This window comes from Thamnophis elegans, chromosome 6 (assembly GCF_009769535.1).
Source record: "Thamnophis elegans isolate rThaEle1 chromosome 6, rThaEle1.pri, whole genome shotgun sequence".
NCBI classification, from domain to species: Eukaryota; Metazoa; Chordata; class Lepidosauria; order Squamata; family Colubridae; genus Thamnophis; species Thamnophis elegans.
This window is the reverse complement of record NC_045546.1, coordinates 43437050-43465024: the sequence shown is the minus strand read 5'-3', so window position 1 is coordinate 43465024 and position 27975 is coordinate 43437050. Positions and strand designations below refer to the sequence as shown.

Here is a 27975-nt window from a genome sequence, read left to right as displayed (position 1 = left end):
CTGAGTTAATACAAAATGCTAAGCCAAAACTAAATAAAGCACATCACTTAGCAGTTTGTGCAATCTGCAGCTCCAAAATATGCACTTCAAAATGTTTTTAACAAATAGCAAATTGGTAGAAAGATATGGAAATGCATATTACACCATCTATACATATTACACCATCTATATTTTAATCTAACCACACTCAATTCTTAAATAATTAAAGCAAATAAACTTTTAATAAAAATATTTTTAATATCAGGAGGTCTGAGATCTGCAGACCCCTCACAACCTGGAAATAAACGGTTTCAACTCCTTCTCATGGGATGGTGCCATAGGACATTGCATCCAAATGAACTAGACACAGGGAGTCCCGCCCCTCCCCCCCGGTACCATTACTATACTGAACACGTAATTACTTACCCATGTAGTATGGATGCAGTATTGTTAATTATCCTTATCTTCTTTATTCTCCACTCTTATTGGTATGATTATGATTATTCTGCTGCTTTGCATGTATACTGAGAACTTCTGCACCAAACACAAATTATTTGTGTGTCTAATTGTGTGTCACACTTGGCCAAATAAAGTATGCTGGTCTTCAAGGAGAAAGCCTCCTTGTACACATTTCTGCAAAATGTGATATAGCAATGAGAATGGTGCCACACCAATTATTATAAATTTATCTTTTTATTGATCTCAATAACATAATTTTCCATTCATTTATTGGTTTTTCATGTAACATGTTCATGCTTTTTTGCATGAAAAACTGACAAGCTCTAACATCAGAATAAATGACAAGTTTCCATCTTTATTCAGTATCTAAACTGCGGTTTTTGGCTTTTCTCTTCCGAATTGCAGAAGGATCATCCCTGGGGAGATTCCAGCACTAATCGGCAAGCATTGGACAGACCCCATTTCCCTTGGTATCTTTTCTCTATGCCTGCGATATCCTGGTGGAATGTCTCCCCATGCTCATCAATCACTGCCCCACAATTCAAGGGCAAATAGTCTAAATGCGAGTGTGAGAAGTGAATTTTCAGTGACATGCTTCCACCAAGTGCTTTGTAGGATCTAAGCAAATTTTCTACATTTTTCATAGTTATCTGCCTTGCTATTCTCAAAATGAAAATAAATTTATATGCTTTCATGCAGGACCATTTTCATTGTTCTACCATACTTTGTCAAGAAGTTACGAGGCATCATGATCATTAGACACCTCCTCCTTTTGGGAAATATATTCGCCTGTGTATAAAACTTTATTATGAAGTATCTTGAAAACTTTAGCCAACCCGCACCTTCACACCTGTTTTCGAATTCATCTAATCAAAATATGTGAAATTAGCACATTTTATCTTGCAGGTCAATAATTTCCCAAAATTTATAGACCAGTGGTGTTAATTCAGTTCAATATTTGTCCTGGTGTCATTGATGACCTTGTGGTCTTCATCCCAAAATAATGTGCTTTGACTTGAAAAGTTGTGCATGTTGATTATCATAATGTGTCAACCAGACAATAACTTACTCCTGAGCATCTTTAATCAACTCACTTTTGCTTTTTATTTTTTTTAACCCATTCATGTGTGGATTTCTAGAATAACAAATGGCTATCTTGGCTAAAAAAATGGAAATTGAAGTCCATATATTTTGAGTATTCAACAAGGGAAACATTGTGATACTATATCTTGGGAAATGATTTATAATACACATGCTTAGGTATTCTAACTCCAAGAATCACATTTTTATAAGCTGATTCTTAAAGTAATTATACTGATTCTATAGTAATTATACTTATGAGCCAAGTATATAAAAACATTGATATATATTAGTTAGGCCATCTGTTCAGGCCTGAAACATTATTTAAGAATTCTCCAAGCTGTGGAGCTGTGTTTGAAGCATGCACAATCAACTAAACTATTAGCCCTATAGCTATATTGGTCATATATTTGAATTTTTGCCAAGATATCAAGTATAATAGAGTTGAGCAACTTACAATTCTGCTCCATTGAAATTCCCATGCTGTTATACATAGCAGACGATCAGTACATCCAGCAGATTATCAGCAGTGGAATCACCATATGAAAAGACACTGCCACGCTTCAAACAGATGAATATTCCATGCTTCGAGAACGCCTGAATACATTCTAAATATGCCATTGATACATTTTTCCCTTCCACGACAGATTGGAATAAGATGTGTAAATAACTTTATACACTTGTAGATGTGTACCACCTTTTTTTTTCCAAGGAGTCCTTTTGTAGCATTGTAGCTAACATGAATTGCACAGTGCTTTGACATATGAATTACCTTATTTTGGACATTCATTTAGCATAGAATTTCCAGAGGAGTTCACTAGTTGCCATGACATGAACATTTACTAGTTGCCAGGACAATCTCTTATTTGTTCCTCTATCCTCTTACTTGTTTCTCCTATATAGAGACATAATCTCTACACAGGCAGCAATCATAATAACCATTCACAGGTTTATCCTCCACGCATTTAATTAACTTTGTTGCCTGGATGAAATTGCTCGCTTTAACAGCCATCATTCCATTTTGTGGTAGCAAATTCTGTTACCAAGTTACCAAATTGCCTCTGCTTAAGCGAAAAGCCATTTTCTCTCAACCTCACATTTTCTCAATCGACCAACCGAAAGATTTTGAATGCTATTACATGGAGGAAAGACCACAAATTCTGTGTTGCATGGAGTTGTTTTGTCCCCACAACCACTAGAAAGGTCTGTGTATGTATATGTGTATCAAAAGGGGAGTCTTGCTTGTCTCCCAATCTTTGTTACCTATTAAAAGAAAGTTTTGATATTAGAATGCTGATTCCTTACTACATTCCCTGTTTTCAAAACCTTCAAAAATTATTAAAGAAATACAGTGTGTAATTAGTTTTATCTTTCATATGGAAGGCAGCTGGGTTTTAAACAGGATGCAGCATAATATAACCCACTTATGCAGACTTGATTTAAAAGATTGAATTATACATAACCTGATGATGCAACTCAATATTTTGAAGTACAAGAAAACACTAAAATATTAAACTCTTGGGGGTATAATATTAAATATCATGGGGGTAAGGTTTAGTTCTTTACTAAACGGGCTTATGACCTTTCTAGGCTGATTCTGATATAAAGTACTACATAAAATGGCTTTTTAAAAATTGCTGTAATGGTTCGATGACATATAGAATTTGGATTGAAATTCAATCCTAATTATTCAAAATTATTATTACTCAGAGCAAAATTATTCAGAGCAAAAGAGGGGATTAAGAAAACCATTTTTCATAATCATTGTAGTTTTTTTAGTTACAGTAAATCATATTTGAATCACAACTGCTTTCCAATACAATTTGAAGATGACGAAGGAGGGGAAGCCTCAAAACGTCTTCCTAGACTACAATATGAAAATGCATCCACTGGATCAACATAACATGAAAAGAAAATTGTTTACAAGAATAAAAAACTAAAAATGTCACACATGATATGTTATTATCAGTTGTGGAGTCCTTGATGCTCATTGAGCTTAGTTGTTTTCTTTCAGATGTTTCATTACTGGACTGGGTAACATCCTAATTACCCAGCTAGGTAACATCATTATCAACTATTTACACAGTTTAAAATATTGAAAAAGAAAAAGTAGTAAAGTTATGTATAAAGATAGTACCTGAAAACAGGATGAAAAATAAGTATATAATGAACAATGGAAGACTCCTTTAAAAGAATAAAAATAGTGTCTAATATCGAATAAAACAACCACACACACAAATAAACAAAAACATCCAGGATGAGAATTGCAAGAGATTATAGTAATAGTGTTCATAAATAGTTTCTTTCTTTGCCTCCCATAGGTTTCCTTCCTAAAAACTCCAGCTGATGAGATTAATTTCAAGAGTCACTGATTTGAGGAGAAACTTATCTGATTCCAATAATCCCCTTTCTACTACAGTGTTATGTAAAAAGGACAAAAATGTGAACTATTTCTACATCCCCCCTTCTATTTTTTCCCTAGTCTTTGGAAACCTCAATCCAATTGGAATAAGGCAGAGGTACACAGAGAATTGGAAACAGGGTAAGTAACATTTTTCCATTCTCATTTGATTGGGGACCACTATATTCCAAATTGCCCTATTCTGCATCATATTTAAGGCAGCATTGATACGGTACAACTTGTATCAAGTTGGAAGACAGCTTAAAAAGTAGCTTACAAGCTACAGCTTTTATGACAAGTACAATTTAATTACAACTAGTATCTGTGGGGAAAACCGCAAACAGAAGTTGAAAAAGGAATGTTTGTTAAATGTTCATCTGTCATTAAACTGCTTACACAAATAGACTATTCATTAAACTGTTCTATTATGTCACTCTTGCAGAAACATAATAGAGAGTATTAACTGAATATTGTAATTCTGGGTGGGTTGTTGCCATAAAAGTTAATACAAACTTTATCATCAACATTGATGAATTTTCAAATACTTGTCCCTTTTTGAATGTGCTTAGCACATTTATATAGCAAGAAACTATTTTTTCTATATTTAACAAAACTTATTTATGTTCAGTCTAAATAAAATAGTAGGTAAATTGAAGTGCATTTTAAACATGAAATATGTATTCAGGCCATCAAGAATAATATGTACTATACTTGTACTTGCAAATACTTTCCTTATTATTTTAGGATTCCCAGTTGTTGCTTTTCAAGCATCTGTATTGTTATTGGAATATGTATACACATGCCCATGTCCACACAAATACCTTTGCTTTCAGTAAAGTTTTGGTGGTAAGGGAAGATAATGTATGTAGTTGGAAGGAAATTTTGTGTATTTTTTCCATTGCTGTGCATTTAGCAGAAAAAATATTTAACAGAACTGCAATCCAAATTTCTTCTGTTTGAACCAATAGTTTTCATTAAAGCTTCTAATGGGCATAGATAAATTACTTTACAATACCAAAATACACAAACACCAATTTTACATTTCTTTATTTGCACATCATTTTATAACATTTCATTACACATACTATTTTCTTACACAAAAGTTGATATGAACAATATCCTTACACCACATATACAAATCTAGAAACAGTAACATTTTTATTATATTATGTGTAATGTATAAATTTAATGAAAGTGCACCTGTATTTATAGGACTGTTTATTTTATCACTTGAAGGATTTATCTGAATTTTATATATTTTATATAACTATCTGAATCTCCTTCCAGAAACTGTTGAAGAAGTAATTAACCTAAACCTTATAATTTATTATTTTCAGAGAATTAAATACATCAGGTGCTATAGCATTTATATATACTGAACCTCTGTATTCCAGTAACACTATTAATAGGAGAAATATTATTCACTAGGCTTTTGAAATGTTTATCCCAAACTTTTCACATATTCTTGTCTGATGGTGTTTGTGTAAATATGTGGGCAGGATAATGAAACTGTTTCTTTTTACATGAATAATACCTAGAGTTTAGGGTTGGTGGGAATCAATCTGCAATTTTTATTGTTCATTTTTTCTAAAACAAATGGTTTGGATATGCATTTAAATGTTTCCAGATAGTTTTGAAGTGGAGAATGCCAACTAGACATGATACTAAGAAGCTTGATCTAGAGAAGCTATCATAAGGAAAAGTTAGTTCTGGTCTTGACAGAACCAGCAAAATAATAACTCACAAATTCTGTCTTGAATATTTTTGATAATTACGTATCAAAAATGACTGTAAAACAAAACTTATGTAACTTTTAACACAAGGTATTTTTACACTTCTGGAAATTCAGAATTCAATCCCTTTATACCTGCTACTGGTATTATTATTTTTAAAAGTAACCCATTAAATGAATTTTAATTTGATAAAAAGAATTATCTACCATTGTTCACTGATAACGGACATTGTTTGGTTTCAAAAGATGTTAAGTCATAACTAGTCAGCAACATAACAAAACTGATGATGCAGATAGCTCAATGACAGTGCCAGGCTTTAACACAAATTAACATGAAATAATTTCATTGAAAATACATTTGAAACTGCTAGGACTTTTTAAAATGTCTACGTGGTAAAATTTTTAGGAAAGTTTAAATGTTTACTGAGATAAAAGTTAAATGTTTACTTTTGTATAAGTGTCTTATTTCGCACAGCAACCAAACTAGACAGACACAGACTTCAACAGATAGTTAGGACTGCAGAAAAAATAATTGCAATCAGCCTGCCTTCCACTGAGGACCTGTATACTGCATAAGCCAGAAGGTGGGCTGTGAAAACATCTACAGACCCCTTCACATCCTAGACATAAACTGTTTCAACTTCTTCGCTCATGATCACACGATAGGGCCAAATCAACCAGACACAAACATTGTCGTCCCCCCCTGCTATCAATCTACTAATTCCCACAACACTGTTTATGCCTAGGACAGTGGTGGGTTCCGGATCCCGTTCCAACCAGTACCCACATGGATGTGTGTGGTGTATGTGTCATACCTGCCTGTGACGCCTCTGCGATGCTCCATCTGCTCAGAGCATTGCACAGGTACCGTACACGTGTGTGCAGAAGTGCCAAAGTCTTAAAGGACAGGTAAGGAGCTCGGGCGGCCGGGTGGGCCCTCCGGAGCACCGTACAGGAATGGTACCCGGTGCTCCGGGCAGGCTCTGGTATGCCCGTACCGGGGCGTACTGCCTGCAACCCACCACTGGCCTAGGATGTCAAATCATCAAGTAGGGTTGCATTTCCTATTATCCTTCTAAACTTTTCATCTTTCCTATTACCTATTTCCTTAGCTTCTTATGACTATAATTTTGTTGTTTGTGTCTCATGATTTATGTTGATTGCCTTTATTTAGCATCCTATTATGATTTATGTTGTTTGCTTATTTAGTATACTTTGCCTATCATTGAGTTTGTATCTTATATTTATAATGATTGTATTTTATTATTACGATCATGATTTATCACTTGTTGCTTGTATGTACAATGAGAACTTATGCACCAGAAACAAATTCCTTGTATGTCCAATCACACTTGGCCAATAAATAATGAATGAGTGCTAACACTCTACACAGAATTCATAAATTAATATCTTTATTTTGTAACAATTTTTTTAAATAGGCACATATTAAAAGACACTGCATAATTTTATATTTTGACAGGCCTAAATCTATGAGCTCATACTATCAATGATGTTCCTTTATTGTGGGGTCCTTCCATGAAAATGGTTTATTAGTTTTTAACAAACAACCCTATGTTTCCTTGTAATAATATATCATATGAAAAAACAGTATAACCTAAGTCTGGAATCCAGTGTTAGTGCATCACATGGCTACTTAATTCTAATAAAAATGGGAGCTAATGAGAAAAATATGTGGTTAGAAAAAATCTGAAAATACAGCAATCAATTTTTGAACATGTCTTGTAACATTACTTCAATCTTTATGTGAGAACAAACTGTTATTGAAATCCAGTTCTATAATACCAATTGTTCATAATGCATTTGTTCTTCCATGATTATGTCTTTGAATAAACATTTTATAATATATTTGTAATTATGAATAAATGCTCATTTGAATTTCTTAGTATGAACACACCTTTATGCAGAAAAAAACCCAGTATTTTGGATACCATTATCATCAAATATGACTTGGCCTTCGAAGTAATGGAACCAAGTTGCAAGCTTTTACATCTGAATATCCATGTTTTGAAACACTACTGCCACTCTGCTTGGAATGTATACCTAAAGGGAGAATTAAAAAATGTCTTATTATTGATCCATTAAAAACCTTTGCGGTATGGGAAACATAAATCTAAATGAAATAAATTACTTATAACGTTAGATTACTTAATGTAACTGAAGAATCAAACACTTATTAAATATGGCATGGATATAGAGTGAAATTCTGGATTTGTATTTAGTCTTAAGGCTAAGTAATTAATAGAATAATAAATTTTGCATCCTTCATATCCTATTACTTAATGATGAATTGGGTAATAGATTTAAATGAAATTAGAACTAGAGGACACATATGGTTTAAACTGATCCATGTCTGAATGTTTGTGAAGACATCCAGGCCAACATATTGCGTATTAGTAAATGACAAATTCTTACTATTCAATTTGATCACCATTGTATCATGAGTTGAATTTGTATTCTGCCTGAGATGTCATTCAGTGGAAATAAATACAGCAGAAGATATAGTAAAGCATTTAGTAACCTGCAAGTCAGAAGGCTGAAATGGGTCTCACTCATATATATTCAACAAATTTGTTGAACAATGGTAATGATGTTGTTTCAACATTATGATTAATGTTCTTTTATTCTTTCACAGAGAAACTCTGAATCTGAAATCATTTTTAGGTAAGGAAAAAATAAATTTGTAACAGTGGATTTTATAACTTTCCTTTTACAGATCATCTTCTGAGTTATTTTTTAAAAATCTATGATATGTTTACAGACTGCAGAGTGCAACTGAGGAGGGGGGGAGGGACAAAGATAATTTTTCACTGAATAAGGACTATAACATGTCCAATGGATCATAGCTATTTGTCAGTGATCAGAGTGTTTTTCTCTAAGGTTTCTGTGATAAATAACTTCTACAAATCTGCTCAGCAGGAGAGGACATTTGACATACGCCTAAAATTGTGTACTCTGAACTTTACAGAAAAAGAAAATAAAAAGTAAAGGAAATTGTTAATGATAGTTGGTTATTGCAAAATATGTGATAAGGGGTTTATTTGCAAATATTTTAGCAAACAAAACCATATATTTACTGATACTCCAAATAGTTCAGTGGAGAAAATTTCATGTTCAAAATTAATGAGAAATAAGTAATAGACAATTATTAATGAAGGACAGGCAACCTGTTAATGAAAAATTGTCACTGCCAAAGAATGTGGTCCAGGTTGATGGTTTTTCTTTAAAAAAAAACCTTAGCAATAGCTAAATGAACATGGGTTCTTCACCCCTTCTGTAATCCCAACTATTATTCTTTCTGCCTTCTTATTCTATATGGAATCCACATACACTAGAAAATACTGTACTTTTTGATAATACTTTTAAAAATACTTAAAACAATATTAAGAAAACAAACATGTTAATATATCCATAAGTAAAAATAAATTTTCATTTGTCTTCACATCAGCTGAATGTCTTATTTATATCCCTTGTATATAATAACTTTTTGAAAAAATTCCACTTTTTTCCCCATTTGTAGAGAAACTTGGATTATATTATATGTTAGCATTTGAAGGAGCAAATTGGATTGGATTTTCCTGCCATTATTAACCACTAACACTATTTCACTTTCCACAGCAGGTTTTTTCTTTCTTTCCAAAGACTCTGAAAGCAGCTCGAGGGCAAAGATTTTGAAAACAAAAGGAGGCTTTTCTCTTTGCCTGCCTTGATTTTACAAAGTTTTTCTGCAGATAATTCTTGATTTTTATCCTTACCTTTTTTCCAGCAGAAAGGGTTGCAAATGCTCCCCTCACAATTTGGGGACTATCCATCCCATTAACCAGAATGGATTAAAGATAAATTCTTTCCTTTTCTATTCTGCTAGAGGGCTGCAGAGCCAACCAAAATATGAGTTGGTTGGAATGGAATTTTTTCATATCTTTGACTTATTTTTTACGTTTTTGGAAATTATCCTTATATTATACTAAAATATAATTAACCAAAAAGCCATAAGTGATTTCTTTCTTTCTCACCTTACCACTAAAAATAGGAATATTTTAAAATGGTTTGCTTAAGAATTGTTATGGGAAAATAAAAAAACTTGAAAGGGTTATAGAATTAACCTTTGCTTTCTTCTAAAATGCTAACCCCCAAATAGGTCTTTGATAGGCAATGAGATTTCAGTGACTACATTTCCTTCTTTTAATATAATTAAGCAATAATGAAAGGATATGAGTTGTCTCCAAGCTCCAAATTTTTGAAAAAAATCATTGAAATCTTCTTTAGTACAGTCATCTTATTGTTATTAGGATTTTTCCTAGAATATTTTAATCCACGTTTTATGGTTATGTGGATATTGTCTTCCATTCTCAAGAACTTGTTCCATTTAAATGCAGACTACTTTTCTATTCCACATGAGTTTAATTGAATAAATACCAAATTAAAAAAAAGAAAGATACATAATATGGAAAAAGAAGGAAAGCTACAAATAATACATGAAAAAAGGGAAAAAATTCTTTAACATTGTTGAAAGAGTAAACATGGTGTTAAATTCAGAAGTGCATCAATATTAGTAGATGCACCATTGCATCCTAAAAGAAACAGATTTGCTACTGCAAGGTCAGTGAAACTCTGACTCAGCCATCCTCATCATGCCCGTTTAAGAACATCCAATATGCCTGCCACATCAGTTTAATTGAATGCAGATTCAAGTAGCATTAATGGAATATCAACATAAATATATTTGCTAACATTTATTCTGGAACATACTTAATTTGAATTTTAACATGACTAAATATCTACTTTAATTGATGTTTAAACTACAACATACATTTTGTAGAAAAATGTCAATTATTGCTGCATAATTGATAAAACAACAGCTAATTGAGAATGTGTCAAGTTGTCATATCATATTGAGCAAAAGCAAATATATATCATGCTTGAAAATATGTAAGAGTATAAAGTTGAATTTCTTCACTCCATTGAGAATAAGATGTGAATGCACAGTACACTACGTTTTGTGGTTTTTACTAGATATACAAAAGTGCAAACTATACCTGTACTCAATGGTGAAATTCAATTTTTTTTACTAGTGGTTCTATGGGTGTAGCTTGATGGGCAAGGCAGAGGAGGAATGCTGTAAAATCTCCATTCCCACCTCTCTCCAGGGGAAGGATACTGCAAAATCTCCATTCCCACCCCAAATACCAGAAGTGGTATTTGCCAGTTCTCTGAACTACTCAAAATTTCTGCTACCGGTGTTCCAGAACCTGTCAGAACCTGCTGAATTTCACCCCTGCCTGTGCTCAACTTGAATTGGCAAAAGTTGAATTTCTTTTGGAAAATATTTGCACAATTGTTTTGTGATTCAATGTATATGGACTTTTATGGAAAAATGCAGCAATATAAAGTAAAAAGTGTAGCATAAGCCATCATTCTACTATTACCCATTTCTATAGTTAGAGTAGATTAAAGGGAAATTCATTGTACATTAAGAAATACCCAAAAAAAATTGAATCAACAAATAAATCAAAAAGCAAAAAGAAACCAAATTTACAACACCAAAAATCCAGTGTAATAATTAGAAATTGTTTGGTATAGTATTAACATTACTAAAGTAATAACAAATGACTTCAAAAGAGATGAGTCAAGAAAGAAGCAAAATTGCCAAAGGAAATAGGTATAGGCAAGTCTCTTTGACAGATTCACAAAGCCATCACTGAAGCTAAAAGATTCTTTATCAGCTGTTGAAATATCCTTTGGAATATATCTGTTGTAATCCCTATCTGTTCTGTTAAAAATGTCCTCTTTCCTATTTTCGTTGCTTTCCAGGTTGTAGTCATTTTTGTCTTTAAATTGGTAATCCATATACAGATGAAACTCGAAAAATTATGAGCTGTAAGCCATAATCATCCCAATTATGACAAATCACGGCTTGAACTATCTTGCTTTGCATGTAATGAGTTTATCTCATATATTAGTTCCATTACTGAAATAAATGAACTTTTGCACAATATTCTAATTTTTTGAGTTTCACCTGTAGAAGTAGCATCACAAAAAAGATCCTTTAAAAATATTTTAGTCCTTAATTCTTCAATTCAATTCAGCACTTCATAGGTCTATACTCACATGGTCTTTCTGAAATGCCACTTACCTCTTTGTCTAAAAAGCTTACCCCTGAGTCCCCTTATAAAAGTTAAACAGTCTTCTTTTTATATTATTTTTATATTATATTTTTAATTAAATACAAAGTGGAATACAATATTGAACAGATGTCTTAAGATGTTTTAAGTAACCCTACTTCCAATTTGTAACATACATTAATGTTTGGTGAGTTGTGGTTTGTTTTACACATTGGTTGAGGCACGGAGATGAGGATCTTGCTTTTTTTTTTTATCATGCTACTATTTGGCCTACACACCAACTTTACCTTTAAGTAGTGTGTATGCTGGTGTCCTCGGCTTTGGCCATCACTTTCATTCAATGCATTGAGTTGCTAAGGAACACAAAGGAAAGGATGACCCATACTCAGTTGGGTCATATTGTAGTGCGGTTATCATGCCATTAGCTGGTAGCTAAATTCAAACTATATTAAATGCTTGGTTATTAAAATTTTTATCATGCTTTCTTTCACATGCATGTTAAATTCATTTTTACAGTTATTCCAATCTCTGTATACATTAATTGTATTTTGCATCTGCACTATGCTTGTCATGTTGATAATATGTTATGGTTAATAAGACCATAACAATTATGTGAGGGTATCTGCTGTATATTAATTTTTCATTACATTGGTAGAATAGTAAAATTTGGGGGAAACCACTTTTTCTGTGCATTGAACTGCATTGGAATCACTTTCCCACACTAGGATTTCACTGTGATATATAAACTACAGAACAAGAATGTACATATATAGAGAAAATATATGCAGTACAGTATATACAGAATGATCCAGGATATTAAAGTGACTGATTCTTGTTTACCGATACATATTCTAGGATCACCAAGAAGATTATGAATATAAATATGACCATAGTTGTCTATGGAGATTCTCAGTCATTCAAGTCATAGTTGCCCCAAAGGTGCTTTTTCCAGAGGCAACTAGACTTTCTTGTTTTTTCTCTGAAGACGTTTTTATTTCTCATCCAAGAAGTTTCTGAACTGAACAGCTTCTTGGTAAGAAGCGAAATGTTTTCAAAGAAAAAAACAAGAAAGTCCAGTTGCCTCTGGAAGAAGCACATTTGGGACAATTATGACAATAGTTGGTTTCTGACACTTTATAGTATTTATTTTGTTTATTCATTTTATTGATATCACACCTTATTTTTTTTACAAGCAACTCAAAATGGTAAACATATCTAATATTCCTTCTTATTTTCCCTACAACAACCCTGTGAGGTGAGTTGGGCTGAGAGTGAGTTTCACCCACTTACTTTTCATGGCTAAGGATCTCCAGTTTCTAGCACGATGTCTTAATCCCCAGACAAAACTGGCTCAAGTATATACAATAAAAAATATGTAGCCTATAAATGATTGGATCTGAAAGTGCCTTAACTGATGAATAAACTGTTTTGTTTTATGTTATACAAAAAATTCACTATGTTTGGATTTGGTCCACAAATTTATTCCTTTACGTTTCTTTTTCATTACTACCTAAACTAGACAAAATAAATTACATGGTGATATTGATGGCAAAGATAGATAGTAACATATAGATGTGGCTTATTTACAACAATTCCTAGATAATTTGTTTAATATGTTTAGGCATGCTTCATCTGTGCATGATGATAAAATAATGCTGCTATTGTCCAGTTGTACCAGAGATAAAATAGGAAGAATGAAAAACAAGAAGGAAGGTTAAGTTTATTTAAGATGTTCTTTCGCAGAATTGTGATTAAAAACATAAGGGAGAAGTATTATTTGGGAAATAGCGCTGCTTTGTGACAAATGTTGATCAGATTTTTTTATTCTTTATTAAGTCACTAAGAAATCTCAAATGAGAAGAAAGTTTACAAAACAAATGTTGATTTAAATAAAGAACATGATAAAAGAATTGCAATTGAATGATGTAATGCTATGTACAACCATGGTACTGGACTTGGTTGTAAATATTACAAGTTGGTCTATGATGAAAGTAAAGCATGCATAACAATGGATGGAATACTTAGCAAATGGTTGAGTGGAACAAATAATGATGTGTGGTTGGACAAATTTATGAGCATCCTTGTGATACTATTAGAACTATGTTGTTTAGGAAAGTGTATAAATACATCTGAAGCCACATTATTGGAGGAGAGCACAAAATGATTTGTAGTGAATGCTAGTATGACTGAATGATAAGACTGTATGCGGGAAATTGATATGATAATCTATATATACAAAGCAAGATTTTTTGATGCTATAGGAAAATTTGGAATGAACAAATGTAAGTTACACTACTGGCAGTAGAGTACTCTAGTAGTGCTGAATGAACATTCATTGAATACAAAAGTGAGTGACTACTACAAAAGAAGTACATTTCAAAACAAATGTATGAAGGGAGAACAGATGAATAGGAGGGAGAAGAAAAACAAGAAATTTTGGTGGAACAAAGTTGGTAAGTTCTTGAAGAAAGAGGGAAATGAGAATATTAAAAAAGAAATCGCAACATATAAATTGGCATATGGACACGATAGAAGAAAGAATGTTTTCAAGAATTAAAATATACGAAGTAAACTAGAATTATGAGTTCTATTGGAGTAAATTAGCTGTATATTATTTTCTTTTATTATGTCATGTTTTAAGTGCATCTTTTAATTCCTTTTTGTGCTTCGTTTAATGTTTTTTACCCTGAATTTAAAGATAGTCTAAGCTGTGAAGACATTTTCCCAGTGAATAAAAGAAAAAGGAAGGAAAGAAAAGGAATCCAACATTATTATAGTCTTGTTACATTTTTTTGGACTGCATTTTATGTTTAATATGATCAAAATTTTGCACTGAATACATTTTATAAGAATCTTCACATAAAAATTAAAAAAAAAATTAAACAGTGCATCAAATGTGAGTTTACCCCATATTGTTTTATTGTCTTTGTTTTTACAATTAAAACTTTAAAAAAAATTATGCTTGCATTATTAAATTAAATACTTCTAATACTTAAATTCTCATATTGTATAAGGCCGTGATGGCAAACTTATAGCAAGCATGCCAGGGGTGTGGGCATGTGCGCCGTCGCCTGCTGCTCTTGTGGTTTCCAGTGTGCGCTTGCGTGGGGGTCAGCTAGTCTTCATGCACACTGGAGTGCTCGAAACCCGAAGACCAGCTGGTCAGTGCACACTTACGCATCGGCTAGCTTGTCTTTGGCACTCCAGCGCGCACAAACACCAGCATGCAGGCCAGAAACCCAAAGGCCAGGTGGCTGGCACACACATGCATACTGGCCAGCTGGTCTTTGGGTTTCTGGTGCTCTGGTACACCTGCAGGCATACACTTCCTGGCTAGTGCCAAAACTGGTACAAGAGATAAACTAAAGAAGTTTAATAGATGATCGCAGTTGATTAAAATATTAGCAATGAAAATCACAGGATGCTTACATGCAAAGAATTAAACATGCATATTATTGGTATATAGAATATTAAAAAACAGGAACTCAGGAAAACACAGAAAATACAGAAATAATTTATTAAATTTATTATATGCATATTTGGAAGGTCAGGATTTTTATACTTATGTCATATAAATACTTTTATATGACAATTTTATAATTGTTCATGCAAGATCAATTATATTTAAAAGATGAAGGCAACATGCAGTCATCTAGTACAGGATTTAAAATATTAACTCTCTCTCTCTGAAGATATGCTTTAGAGAAATTAGAGTAGAAAAAATGTACTTACCAAAAGAGAATTGGATCTATGATTATGTGAATACTGCTGAGAAAAAAAATCTGTAGTATGATCCAGTCTATTATGTCCTCCATACTCCGGAGCATCAGAATCCAAGGCAATTTTATATGTATGGCAATAGTTAAGGATTTCTATAGCGGAATTACATAATTTTAAATAAGAGATAATACATAGAACATAATATAGTTAATTGCAGAAGTGAGCTCTTTATATAACAATGTTTAGATATTTTATGTGTGGTATGTCATGAGCTGAATGCACATGGCTTTTCATTAGCATGCTGAGGTCACATTCCAAAAAATATATCAAAGCAGTCATAAAAAATAAATTTCATTTGCTTAATCTTTTTCAGATAAATGTAATTAGATCTAAATAAAATAATTAGATGTAGTTATCTTTCAATATACAAAATACAGATGGCTCTTAGTATGTTTAGCAATTTTCTTCTTCTATATAATTATAATTAGGGAACAAATTTTGAAGACAGTTTAGGGAAATAGGTTGTTAAAAGGAATCAAACTAATCTACATGAACAAGGGTTATATATACTACCATTTAAGTACCTGTTTAGCATTGAGTATAAAATATATTTACCTATTTTACCTGAAGGAATAAATTTAGTCTATACCCAGTTATTTAGTAATAAACCGTTTGTAGGAAAATTGAATTACTTTGGCGTAAACATGTGTAGGACTGCCAGTAATCAGGAATTAAATATAAAGAAAAATTACTTAACATATGAACTTGGGTCCCACTTAATTTACTCATGCTTTACCATCATTAACTCAATGTGACTTAAGTCATAATTACCAAAATGTTCCAAGTGGAAAGCCAGGGGATTATTAGTAAACTTAATACAATGGAAACTTTTAAAAATGAAAAGCTATGAGATTTATTTACAGCAAAAAAAAGTCAAATACCATTCATGCATTCACACATAAACTCACATAAATATATTCAAGAAAAGTCTGGAGATGACAGCCCTGTCCCAGCTTAGTCCCTTAAGCAAGAACAACCCTGAACTCCATTCGGTGTAAAAGGTTTACTTTACTAAGGGCCAAGTATATTACCTTATAGAAAAGTCAAAACTGAGGTTTGCACACCAACTTTTCATGGATAACTTTTCTCCCTTTGTCCCTTCCTATTGTTGACCTCTCATTGTCCAATCATATTCAAAGAAAATGTTTTAGGAACAGTCTTTTCAACTGTAAAATAAACGGTTTGGAGGTGAATGCCTTTCCCAGACGTCTGACCTTGAAGTTGTGTCTTTAGAAGCTACGATGAGTCATTAGCCTCCACCCCCATCCAGCTCCCCCATAGTTCATGGTAGACTGGCAGCTAACGTATGCGAAGCCCAGGAGTGAAATGGCAATTCTGACAGGTCCAGTTAATAATGTAAGAAAGGCTGCTATAAATTTATCAGGATATCACAACCTTTGAAATCATTCAATCATACTTTCTAAATGCTAATTCAGATTTCTTATTCTGCCACATAACTAGAATTAGGCAGCATTTTCTTTGAGACTTATTTGTAACATTGTTGCATTAGGTTTTTTGAATATCCTTACTTTGTTAGATAGACTTTTTTCTTTCCAAAGATACAAATTAATACTGATATGGCAACTATAACTTTTCTATTCCAGCAATGTCCTTAATACTGTAGATCCTTGGCTAAATCTGAGACCAAGTCATTCGAATTGATGAAAGCAGAGAGCTCTAATTTCTTGTCTTCTGGATTATCCTCAGGTTCCAAAATTCTTCATGCCTGTAAAGAGACAGGGATGTGTGTGTCTGTGTGTATATGTGGTGAGATGAAAGAAAAAGATCTTAGAGAAATAAGGATTACAAAAATGTGCCTACAAAACAGAAGACATGAAGAACAAGCTTAGACTGACTTTTCCCTAATTTGCTTGAATGTACAAAGGGAGAGGCAAAAAGTCAGGTTCTGTTAGTAAGCCTCCATCAACAGGATACCAACCAGATTTATAGATGCAATTTCCTGACTTGGCCTAAATGAAAGGCCTGACAGTCTCTCACACAGAACATTTTTCTCCCTAGCCTAGAACAATATACAGTATTTCCTACTAGAGTGATGATATACAGATATAACACCACCTGAAAATACTGCACATGCATAAATTCCAATATGGGGGTTGAATCTATATCATGTGTTGATAAATTCTCACCACAGCAATGGCAAACTGAACTTCTGCTACAAGATGTAACTGTTTTTATGCTCAAGGTGTTACTACTTTCCCTTAATGGGACTAATTTCCTCTAAGAACGCTGAAAGATTCTGATCAACAGCTATAGCTTACAGAAATTATTTAATAAAACTCTTACATTAATAACTGTTCCTGAAAAATTAAATGATGAAAATTACTTAGGGCAGCCTTTGCTTGACCTAAATCTCTGCGAACGTATTACAATGTGTTCAAAGCTGATGCTTAAGTCAGCATGTTTCACAGAGGATTGACCCAGAAAAACTCCTAAAACAGCATGCAGAAACTTTCTTCCAGTAATTGTTTATATTGGCAATCATTTTTAGTTCCCCCTTGCCTACCACAAAAAGATCAAACTACTTTGGATTATTTTACTGCTGCTTCTCCATTGAAATATGATTTCAGCAGGTGCCAGCATACTGCTGAAATGATTCATTATGTATTTATAGAGGTAAAACAAGTACCTGAAGTGTTGATGGCAGCTGGACCTGTTAAGTCACTAGTGATATGAAAAAACACAATGAAGGCTGAGTGAAGCTGTAAGAAAACCAGTCTGTCAAAGGCACAGAGGCAAAAATTAGATACAAACATCTAAATTAAACCAAGTGATATAGAAGCTATAAAGCAATTAAAAATTATAGCCAATTATAAACCAATTATTTTGTTGCCAGGTATCTCCACATTCAAATTTGGAAAGCCTCAGGAAAAGGATATATTAAAATATAAAAGCTGTTATGCTAAAAAGTATCTGCTGGGCCCAAAGGCCTTTTTTGCCAAATTGCTCTGCATTTTTTATGCCTTATTTAATGTTACTTTTTCTTCCTGTCATTTGAAGACTTTTTTCTCCATAGCCTCCTTCATTTTATCATTTCTCCTAATATTTTTTTCATACATAGTTCCCCTGACACTCCTGTGGCATTTTCTAACATAATAATTCTTGTGTTTTAAGGTTTCTTCACTATTTTTCCTTATGTCATTTCCATACATTATGCTGGGAGACTAAATAAGATTCTTATTCTTATATAAAGACTTATATTTATTGAAGTTTTCCAGTTTAACATGCTTTTCATTTGTTCTCCTTCCTATTCCCTTTTCCCCCCTCCAAAGTTCCACTGTTGACACCATCTATATGGAATGTTGAGTCTGGGAATATGAATCAGACTGAAAAATACTGTAGGCCAGAAATATCTGTCCATTCATTTCTTAATACAAATGTGTACAAATATCTCTTCCTAACAAAATTCTCTAACTAACCCCTTTTCCTTTAAATAAACCTAATAGAGGTGCATTTTTTGGCTATGATCAGCTTTATGGGTTTGGCATTATTAATAGACTTTCATCATTTTTGTTATTTAGGTTTTTTAGGTTTTAGGTTTTATTAAACACTTATAGGCCGCCCTTTTCCCTGAGGGGACTCAGGGCGGCTTACAATAATGAGGGAGGGGAGTGCAAGACAAGACATAAAAGAAAATGTGAGTAAAAATAATTAACAATAAAAGCACAACATTCACTCGGCATTCGGGCAGGGAGAGAGTAAAGTCCTATCCCCAGGCCTGACGGGATAGCCAGATCTTAAGGGCCGTGCGGAAGGCCTGGACGGTGGTGAGGGTGCGGATCTCCACGGGGAGATTGTTCCATAGCGTCGGAGCTGCAACTGAGAAGGCTCTCCTCCGCGTAGTCGCCAGTCGGCACTGACTGGCGGATGGAATTCGGAGGAGGCCTACCCTGTGCGACCTGATGGGACGCAGGGAGGTAATTGGCAGAAGGCGGTCTCTCAAATAGTCAGACCCACTACCATGGAGCGCTTTGTGGATGGTAAGTAGGACCTTGAAGTGCACCCGGAGATCAACAGGTAGCCAGCGCAGCTCACGGAGGATCGGTGTTATGTGGGCGAACCGCGGTGCGCCCACGATCACTCGCGCGGCTGCATTCTGGACTAGCTGAAGTCGCCGGATGCTCTTCAAGGGCAGCCCCATGTAGAGCACATTGCAGTATTCCAGCCTAGAGAGCACAAGGGCTCGAGTGACTGTTGTGAGGGCCTCCCGGTTCAGGTAGGGCCGCAACTGGCGCACCAGGCAAACCTGGGCAAATGTCCCCCTGGTCACAGCTGACAAGTGATGGTCAAAATTCAGCTGTGGGTCCAGGAGGACTCCCAAGTTGCGGACCCTGTCTGAGGGGTATAAATTTTGCCCCCCCCCCAGCCTGATTGATGGAACATTAGCCAAATTGTTGGGAGGAAAACACAACAGCCACTCGGTCTTTTCCGGGTTGAGTACCAGTTTGTTAGCTCTCATCCAGTTTTTAACAGCCTCAAGGCCCCGGTTCATCACGTCCACCGCTTCATTGAGTTGGCACGGGGCGGACAGATACAACTGTGTATCGTCCGCGTATTGATGGTATTTTATCCCGTGCCTCCGAATGATCTCGCCCAGCGGTTTCATGTATATGTTGAATAGTAGGGGGGATAAGACCGAGCCCTGCGGCACCCCATAAGTTAGGGGTCTCGGGGACGATCTCTGCCCCCCCACCAACACCGACTGCGACCTGTCCGAGAGGTAGGAGGAGAACCACTGCAAAACAGTGCCGCCCACCCCCACCTCCCGCAGTCATCGCAGAAGGATACCATGGTCGATGGTATCGAAAGCCGCTGAGAGGTCAAGGAGAACCAGGATGGACGCATGGCCTCCATCTCTGGCTCTCCAGAGATCATCGATCAATGCGACCAAAGCGGTTTCTGTGCTGTAACCGGGCCTGAAGCCGGACTGGAAGGGGTCAAGATAGTTAGCTTCCTCCAAGGTACGCTGAAGCTGGAAGGCCACCACCTTCTCAACAACCTTCCCCACAAAGGGGAGGTTGGAGACTGGACGGTAGTTATTAAGAACTGCTGGATCCAAAGACGGTTTCTTCGGGAGGGGCACTTCCCCACCGCGCTTAAGGCGGCGGTGGTGAGACCCCTCCTGAATTCATTATTCATTATTATCTCAACCTTTTATCAGTTATATCAAATCAATGAGATTGTTTTGTGTTGTTCATCTGAGTTTGTATTTACCTACTTTTAAGAACTGCTAAGGACCAGATGATTTTTACTATATCGTGATATGTAAAACCATAGAACTCAAAAAGGATGTACTTTCTTTTTCACATGATGTAGATTCAATTCCAGCAAGATGGAGTTGCTTTGGATTTGGAGACTATCTTGAGTATTTCATTGTTGGTCACAGATGCTGCTGGTTTTGAATTTAATCATATGTTGGAAGTCCTTTGGGACTTGAAGGTCTTCCTCATAGTTAGAGGACTTCTATATCTGGTGTACCAGATATGGCTGTTCCTGGATCAAGAGGCTCTGTGCCTCTTGTCATTTATTGCTTGGATTATTCTAGAACAGAACAGAAGTGCCCTGAAAATAATCTAGAAAATATAGCTGGTCCAAATGCAATGCATGTATTATGACTTGCTTATGTTTGAGATTTGCCAGCTCAACAAGTTTATGCTTGAATAATATTTCCTTAGACTATATTAGAAAGTATTTCCTTGATTATTGATGATCAGGGTCCACAGTATTGTCAGGGATGCTACACATTCTCTCCATGACCAGTTTTCCTTGTTACCTTCTGGGAAAAGGCTTTGTTGTATTTGAAGCAGAACATCTAGATTCAATCACAGCTTTGTTCCATATATTATCAACCATGTAAACTCTCAAGTTTCCTCTTTCTACTATGTATTCAAAATGGACAGTGATTTATGTGTGTGTGTGTATTTATTGAGAGCGGGCAACAGAATTTCATTTTTAATGTGTGCTTCTCAGAAAAATATGACAATGAAAGTTATCTTATCTATCCTATCTACTATGTATCTTTGATCCTATTCAACTTATGGAATATTAATACACTGCTTAGAGTGGGCTTAATTAAGTAAATAAAACTGGTAATTCTTCCTAATTTAGTTTTGCTGCCAGTTCCATTGATTTTTAGTTGGCTGAATACATACAAAGTATTGTCTTCATTTACATAAAGCTATTAAGAAGAATCCTATGATCAAGCAAGTTATGCAGTATGAAAACTGCATAATGGCACACCAAATTTGAATCAGCCTTTTCATACTTTTGCAACTAAGATAATTAGTTTATATAATTAAGAATTCAAATTATGATTAGTGTGTACAAATTAATTTAGCACAATATCCCCTATTCATAAGGGAGATTCCGTACCTTACTGACATTAAGAAATTAATATCTGCTATCTCAAATCCATACGTAAAGCTTACTTTAGAAATTTGGGGAATATAGCCTAATGTTTATTCTCTTTTTTCTTCTTTGCTTTTGATTTGAGCTTGCTGTATTTTTTGTATTGTGGAATTCTTTTTAATAAAAAGCAAGAAAGGATCAAACAACTCCCCTCCCCAGTTAAAGAAGGAATCATGGCAGCCACCCTTTCTTATGACGTATAAGGAAATTCTTGCCACAGATTGAACACTGAAATTAATCTAAAGCCATTAGATAGGAAGCGATGATAGTTTTATTCTTAATTTCTTGAAAGGCAAATTATCAAAATAATAGTTCTTACTCAGAAGAAATAGTACCTGCTTTCTATAGTTTCAGCAGTCTCAGGTTGCTCATGCTGCAAACTTTCCCTGAGGAGTGCTGCTGAAATATATCCAAATCTGTAAGATGTTAAGAGATTCATTTTCATTTTGAATTAATATTTTCAATTTATTACATGAAATCTGTGTTGGGTCTCCGCTAGCTGCTTTCCTAGCACACTTATCTAGGTTGAGTGTTTCAGAACACACTCAAATATTTCAATATTGCATTAATGGAAGATCACATAAATCAAATTGATATATTTAATGAATACACTTAGCTTATTTTTTATCAAGAATGTAAACATTCTACATTGTTCTAGTTTTTTAAATTTTAAAAAGAAAAATATATTATGAAAATAATAACAGAGAGAGCAGTGACAATATCTTTCAATAACGTACTTATTATTTGGAATTTGGAAAAATTTGGAATTTGGAAAAATTTAATCAAGAAAATTTTGAAATGAAAAATATATATGGATGTTTGCTTGGAAATGTCCCCCCTTTTGCAATATACAAGGTGGCTGCTGAGAAACAAATTGCAAAATATATTGTTATACAATATATGTTTTCTGCAACTCCTGAATGATAAATGCAGTATCAGTTTAAGAAAAAAAACCCTTACTTTTATAATTTGGCTATTTTAACCTCCTACATTAGCTCAAACAACAAAAGGAATATTAATCATGATCAGTTTGGAAACAAATGTGTTATCTGTATTGTGTTCACTACCAAAATAGCAGAACCAATGACCCTTAATGCAGAGTGATACTAAAGTGAGAATCTGACACGATTTATTATATCTCACACTTAATTACTATGTTTTTGTTTGAATAGAGGCTATTTATCTATATATTCAGTTGCTTATGTAGGTAGAAAAATTCATAATTACTCTAGTGTTTTCTCCCTAGACTGTTACCTAATTTTTGGAAAAAAAGATAGTTATCTTTTTCTTCTATAGAAACCTTTCTTGGATAGCTGAACGGAAGTTGAAGAAAAATATTTTATTACTGTTTTTAAACAGTCAAAGGCTGAACTGTTTGTGGCAAACAAACAAAAAACTGAACCAAAAAATCCTAAATGAATTTAATCAATTTTATTTGATTTATATCCATTTGTTTTTCCTCCATGAAACTGAAGATAGATAATTTAAGGATTTATGAGGTAGCTCCCAGTTTTTATCTATATCCTCTTGCTTTTGCAAGTATAAAATGTTTAGTTTTTTAGCAAAGAGAATGGAGAAGTGGCCTTTGACTGATATAATAGCAATATTGACTGATACTGCAGTAATATGCAAAGAAGTATAAACTATTTGGCTTGCAATTATATCTCCATCAATTTGTATATTGATGGAGAGATTTATTTGAAGAACCTTCAGCTTTATATTGAAGTTACAGGAGCCTACCTGTGTTTTCTGAAGAATCAAATATATTGGATTATGAGAAGGAGGAAGAGATGAAAACGTTGTTCAAAGATAGTATGCAAATATAACACTTTTCAGAAAATCCCAAGAGTTACTCTTATATTTGTATAGTTACATACTTGTGATTGTACATAAGTAATTACAAACTAATAATCAGTGTGCAATCTACTATCAAAAATAAAATAATCTTCCTAATAAAAATGGGGATTTAAGTATTTGAATAATATTGCAAAAACATTCACATTTTAATAGTATTAGCTGTAAGAGATTAAGCATCTTGATGAAAGTTGGCATTTTGTGATCTTAAGTTAAATTATTTGTCTCCATTTTATGTAAAGATTGAATTCCAGGGACACTTACATAAGTGCACTTCAAAGCATGAACAAGCAAGCAGCTCAAAGAGACAATTTCGCCTTGGGCAATCAGTCTCTAGTGACTCATTCCAAGTGACCTTGTTTGCTCATTAGAAGGTCTAGGTGCATCTTACAAATGTCAGGAAACTTTAATTTGCTTTTTCAAAGATGGATGTAATCTGAATGTTGATGTTAATTTTCCCAAGATTTCAGGTCATATCAGCCATTATTTACATTGCTATTGAACTGACATATTCTTCCATTCTTGTATGAATTTGCATTAGTACATCTTTGCTCAACCTGTTAAGGCATATAATATTATATATAAGGCATGTTTTCATGCCTTATATATAATATTCAAATCTAAGCATATTGCACCTAATACATATTAGGATAAAAGAAAAGAGTCTACCTAGTAGTCAATGAATTCAATGAAATGTATTCTTCTGAATTATCAACCAATGTAAATCCCACAGTTTGATGTATATAAACGAGATAGACTAATAGTGAACTATATTCTTTTTGATGTTGATTTGTCAAGGCACCTCAGGACACTATAAATGGGGTATCAATTGCATAAACCTACGTATTTTTCTTTTCTAGTCCTAATTATTGAATCCTTTTAGTGCTTTCCATCTTTCATTTGCCCCAGGCTATTGGAGAGTAGCACTTTATTCTGTTCCAGAAATATCTTAAAAGATCCTTAAATATTTATAAATTCCTTAAAATAACCAACCTAGAACTAAGAAGAAAATTCCTGACCATGACAACAATTAATGCCTTACCTCTGAAAGATGTGGGTACTCCATTACCAGAGGTTTTCAAGAACAGAGTTAGTCCAGAATAATATAGAGTCCTGCTTGGATAGTGACTTAGACTAGAAGACTTCCAAGGTCCCTTCCAATCCTATTATTCCATGTTCTATGTTCTATCCTCCACTGCTGTCCACATACACTTTTCTGAAAGGTCCACTTGTTATTTATGAGACATACATGTGGGCGTTGAAGCTAGAGAGAAAAGATATTAGCTATCCACTCCTAATACTTAATTCATCTCGATGAAATCATTCTCATGTAGGTCTAGGTTAGCAATCTCCACAGATAATAGAAGTTATTTTAAGATCTATATGAACATGACATTTTTGTTGTTTATTTGTAACTGATAGGAAGAGATCTTTCCTATGGATTTTAAAAAATATTTGTTTCACAGTGTCATCATACTACCAGTACCCACATTTCCCAATAAATACTATTTTAAAATTTTATTTTAGAGAATATGCATTAATGGGTGATATAGTAAGAACAAGAATTTAAGTTTTATATTTGCGGTAGGTGGTATCATTAACTTTGGACTATACTTCCAATAATTATCATGGACTTCCAGCTGCTATCTAGTTCTTTCTGTGAGACTAGACTGAAGCTACCATACCTAAAGATAAAGCTGGCACATAAGGGTAAACAAAAGCCAGGAATCTTGTCTAAAACATCCCTTAGAGGAGATAGTTAAGAAGGAACCACGTAGCTAAGGAAACAAATGAATTTTTTTTTTTACATGAACCGGACAAAGGAAGTTGGGCCTGGCCACATGGAAAAACTCCTTCCCAAGTCCCATCAATAGCTACCAGACTTAAAAATCAACAAGGCAAGTGTAGCTGCCAATGTTGTGAATCAACAACACAAGGACTTTGGGAGACAAAAGGATTCCTCAATTCTACCTACTATTTGAGTCATCTTTGGATTTAGACTTGGCAACTTCCAACTCTCTGGCTGGTATCTGGCAGTATAGTTGAGAATGATATGCATGTGGGTGACAGTATGTGTGTGTGACAGAGAAAAAGGACAAATGTATTTTATAACAGTAAAGTTTTGCTGTTACTTTAAATTTACTAGGTCTCCATGTATTCCAGAGAACTAGCTGTGCCTCAATGTTTGATTGAAAGTGTTTTGATTGTGGCTGTTGACAAAGGCTGTGTGTGGGTAACCATAACCATAACCTGGAAACACATGTAATACTTTCTGGAATATTTACATTCCTTCTAACTTCAAAATCATAGAACAACTACTTCTATAACACTATGCAATTGTCTGAAGTAATCATGTATGAAAATTAGGAACCTCTTCATGCTGAAACAGTAAGGCATGGAACAGAACAGGTCTAAAATTATTCTGACTTTGAAATATTCTAAGCTTGAAACAGCTGTTCCAATTTACAAAACAAAATTTATATATTCAGAGTCTGTTTGAAGCAAAACGTTCGTTCTAGAGTGATATGGAACAACATTGCTATTTTTATTGAAATTACTTTAGTAATTATAGGCTTTTCTAAGCACAAGATTAGACTTTTATTAGTTTTATACTACTAGTTTTATAAACATTTATAATAGTTTATCTTTCCTAATTTTCCAGTTTAGTCAATGCAGCAGCATAAATAATAATTTAAAACTGCCATTAGCTCAATTAACTTTGGTGATGTAGACGAAGTGCTGGGAAAATGCATAATTACTTAGCTGCCTGTCTCAAGACTGAAAGCTATGGTACATTCTATCCTTATGTAGATGACATGTTGTATTGAAATTGACTCTGACTAGAAATATATGTAAACCATTATAGATCCATACAAGCAATATTAATACACACTGCTAATAGTGCTGAGACTAGGTATGATATGGATGTAAATACTATTAGCACTAAGTCAATTTTCTGAGTTTTGGGATGAATGCAACAAATAGTTCTAGGCTTATGACCACAATTTCTTGCCACAGTTTATAAGTGAAGCACTGCAGTTAAGTTAGTAGTACAGTTGTTAAGTGAATCTGGTTTTCCTGGTGACTTTGTTATTAAAAAGTTGTAAAAGGTGATCACATAACGCCAGGCCATTGCAACCGTCATAAATACATGCCGGTTGCCAAGTGTCTGAATTCTGAATACATGTGTCAGGCTTGCAGCCATTTTTTATTTTTTTTTGGATCTTTGGCCTGCCACACTTTCTATTATTCTACTATGCACTTTCTATTGTGGGAAAATGGAAGGGGGGATTGTATGGAGTTAGATGATATCTAACCATAACAAAATTATTTCTAGAAAGCCAAGGTCATCCTTTGTCTTTGTACTTCTGGACCTGACCGGAACTGGATAGGCGGAACTGCCAGCATGGCAGTGGAAGATTGGACTATGTGATAGACTTGTGGGAGGGGGAGGGCAAGATCTTGAACTTTCAACTGGGTGGGGAAAACCATGAAGCTTTCAGATTCAGGTTTTCCCAGATGTGCCAACATGGCTCTCCTTAATAAATTGGAACTTTGAGGAATGTTTTGCCTTGGACTCTGATTTAATTTTGGATGCTATTTGGAACCCTGACAAAATAACTGGGGGGATGGTTGCAATGGTGGTAAGTGTGAAAAAACAGTCATAAGTCACTTTTTAAAGTACTGTTGTAACTTCAAATGGTCACTAAATGAATGGTTGTAAGATGAGGACTACCAGTACAGGCATCTTATGTATTCATATGGTACTTTTACAGTTCATTTCAACGTAGTTTCTCTTCATTCATAGAGCTTGCCTGGAATTTATAAATCCAATAATGATGCATTAATTTAATTAATGAAAGAAATAAGCAGTAACATCAAAATCAAAATTAATGGGAGCACCTGACTGACATTCTTTGGATTCAGAAAATAGATAAAATTGGCTCTGGTTAGTACTTGGATAGTAGACCACAAAGAAATTCAAAGGCCATAGTCTACTCTGAAAATTGACAATTGGTTGACAGTTCTTTAATTATTGCTTGTTATTTATTGCTTGATTGTTCATCTGATATTAATCCTTGTCATCTGGATATTGATTTCTACTGAAATGTTCTAGTCTTTTT

The 27975-nt window shown here is 34.2% G+C and overlaps 1 protein-coding gene and 1 long non-coding RNA gene across 3 annotated transcripts in view; both read right to left on the bottom strand.

Moving 5' to 3' along the window:
• Nucleotides 1–5449: 5449 nt before the first annotated feature.
• The window catches only part of GBE1 (1,4-alpha-glucan branching enzyme 1), a 120941-nt gene continuing 98415 nt past the window's right edge, over nucleotides 5450–27975 (bottom strand). Inside the window, exons 15-17 of one of the 2 annotated variants that reach the window (XM_032219995.1) lie at nucleotides 15524–15641; nucleotides 12079–12144; nucleotides 5450–7712 (exon numbers count right to left, since the gene is read on the bottom strand). In XM_032219995.1, the coding sequence (XP_032075886.1) occupies nucleotides 7656–7712; nucleotides 12079–12144; nucleotides 15524–15641 (241 nt within the window). In that variant the 3' untranslated portion in view covers nucleotides 5450–7655. The remainder of the gene's footprint in view (nucleotides 7713–12078; nucleotides 12145–15523; nucleotides 15642–27975) is intronic. The other variant, XM_032219996.1, reaches the window with a different exon arrangement.
• LOC116510433 lies at nucleotides 16113–26914 on the bottom strand. Its single transcript, XR_004255642.1, has 2 exons — nucleotides 22333–26914; nucleotides 16113–18307 (listed from the first exon to the last, which is right to left on the bottom strand). It is a non-coding gene; the product is annotated as an uncharacterized LOC116510433 (long non-coding RNA).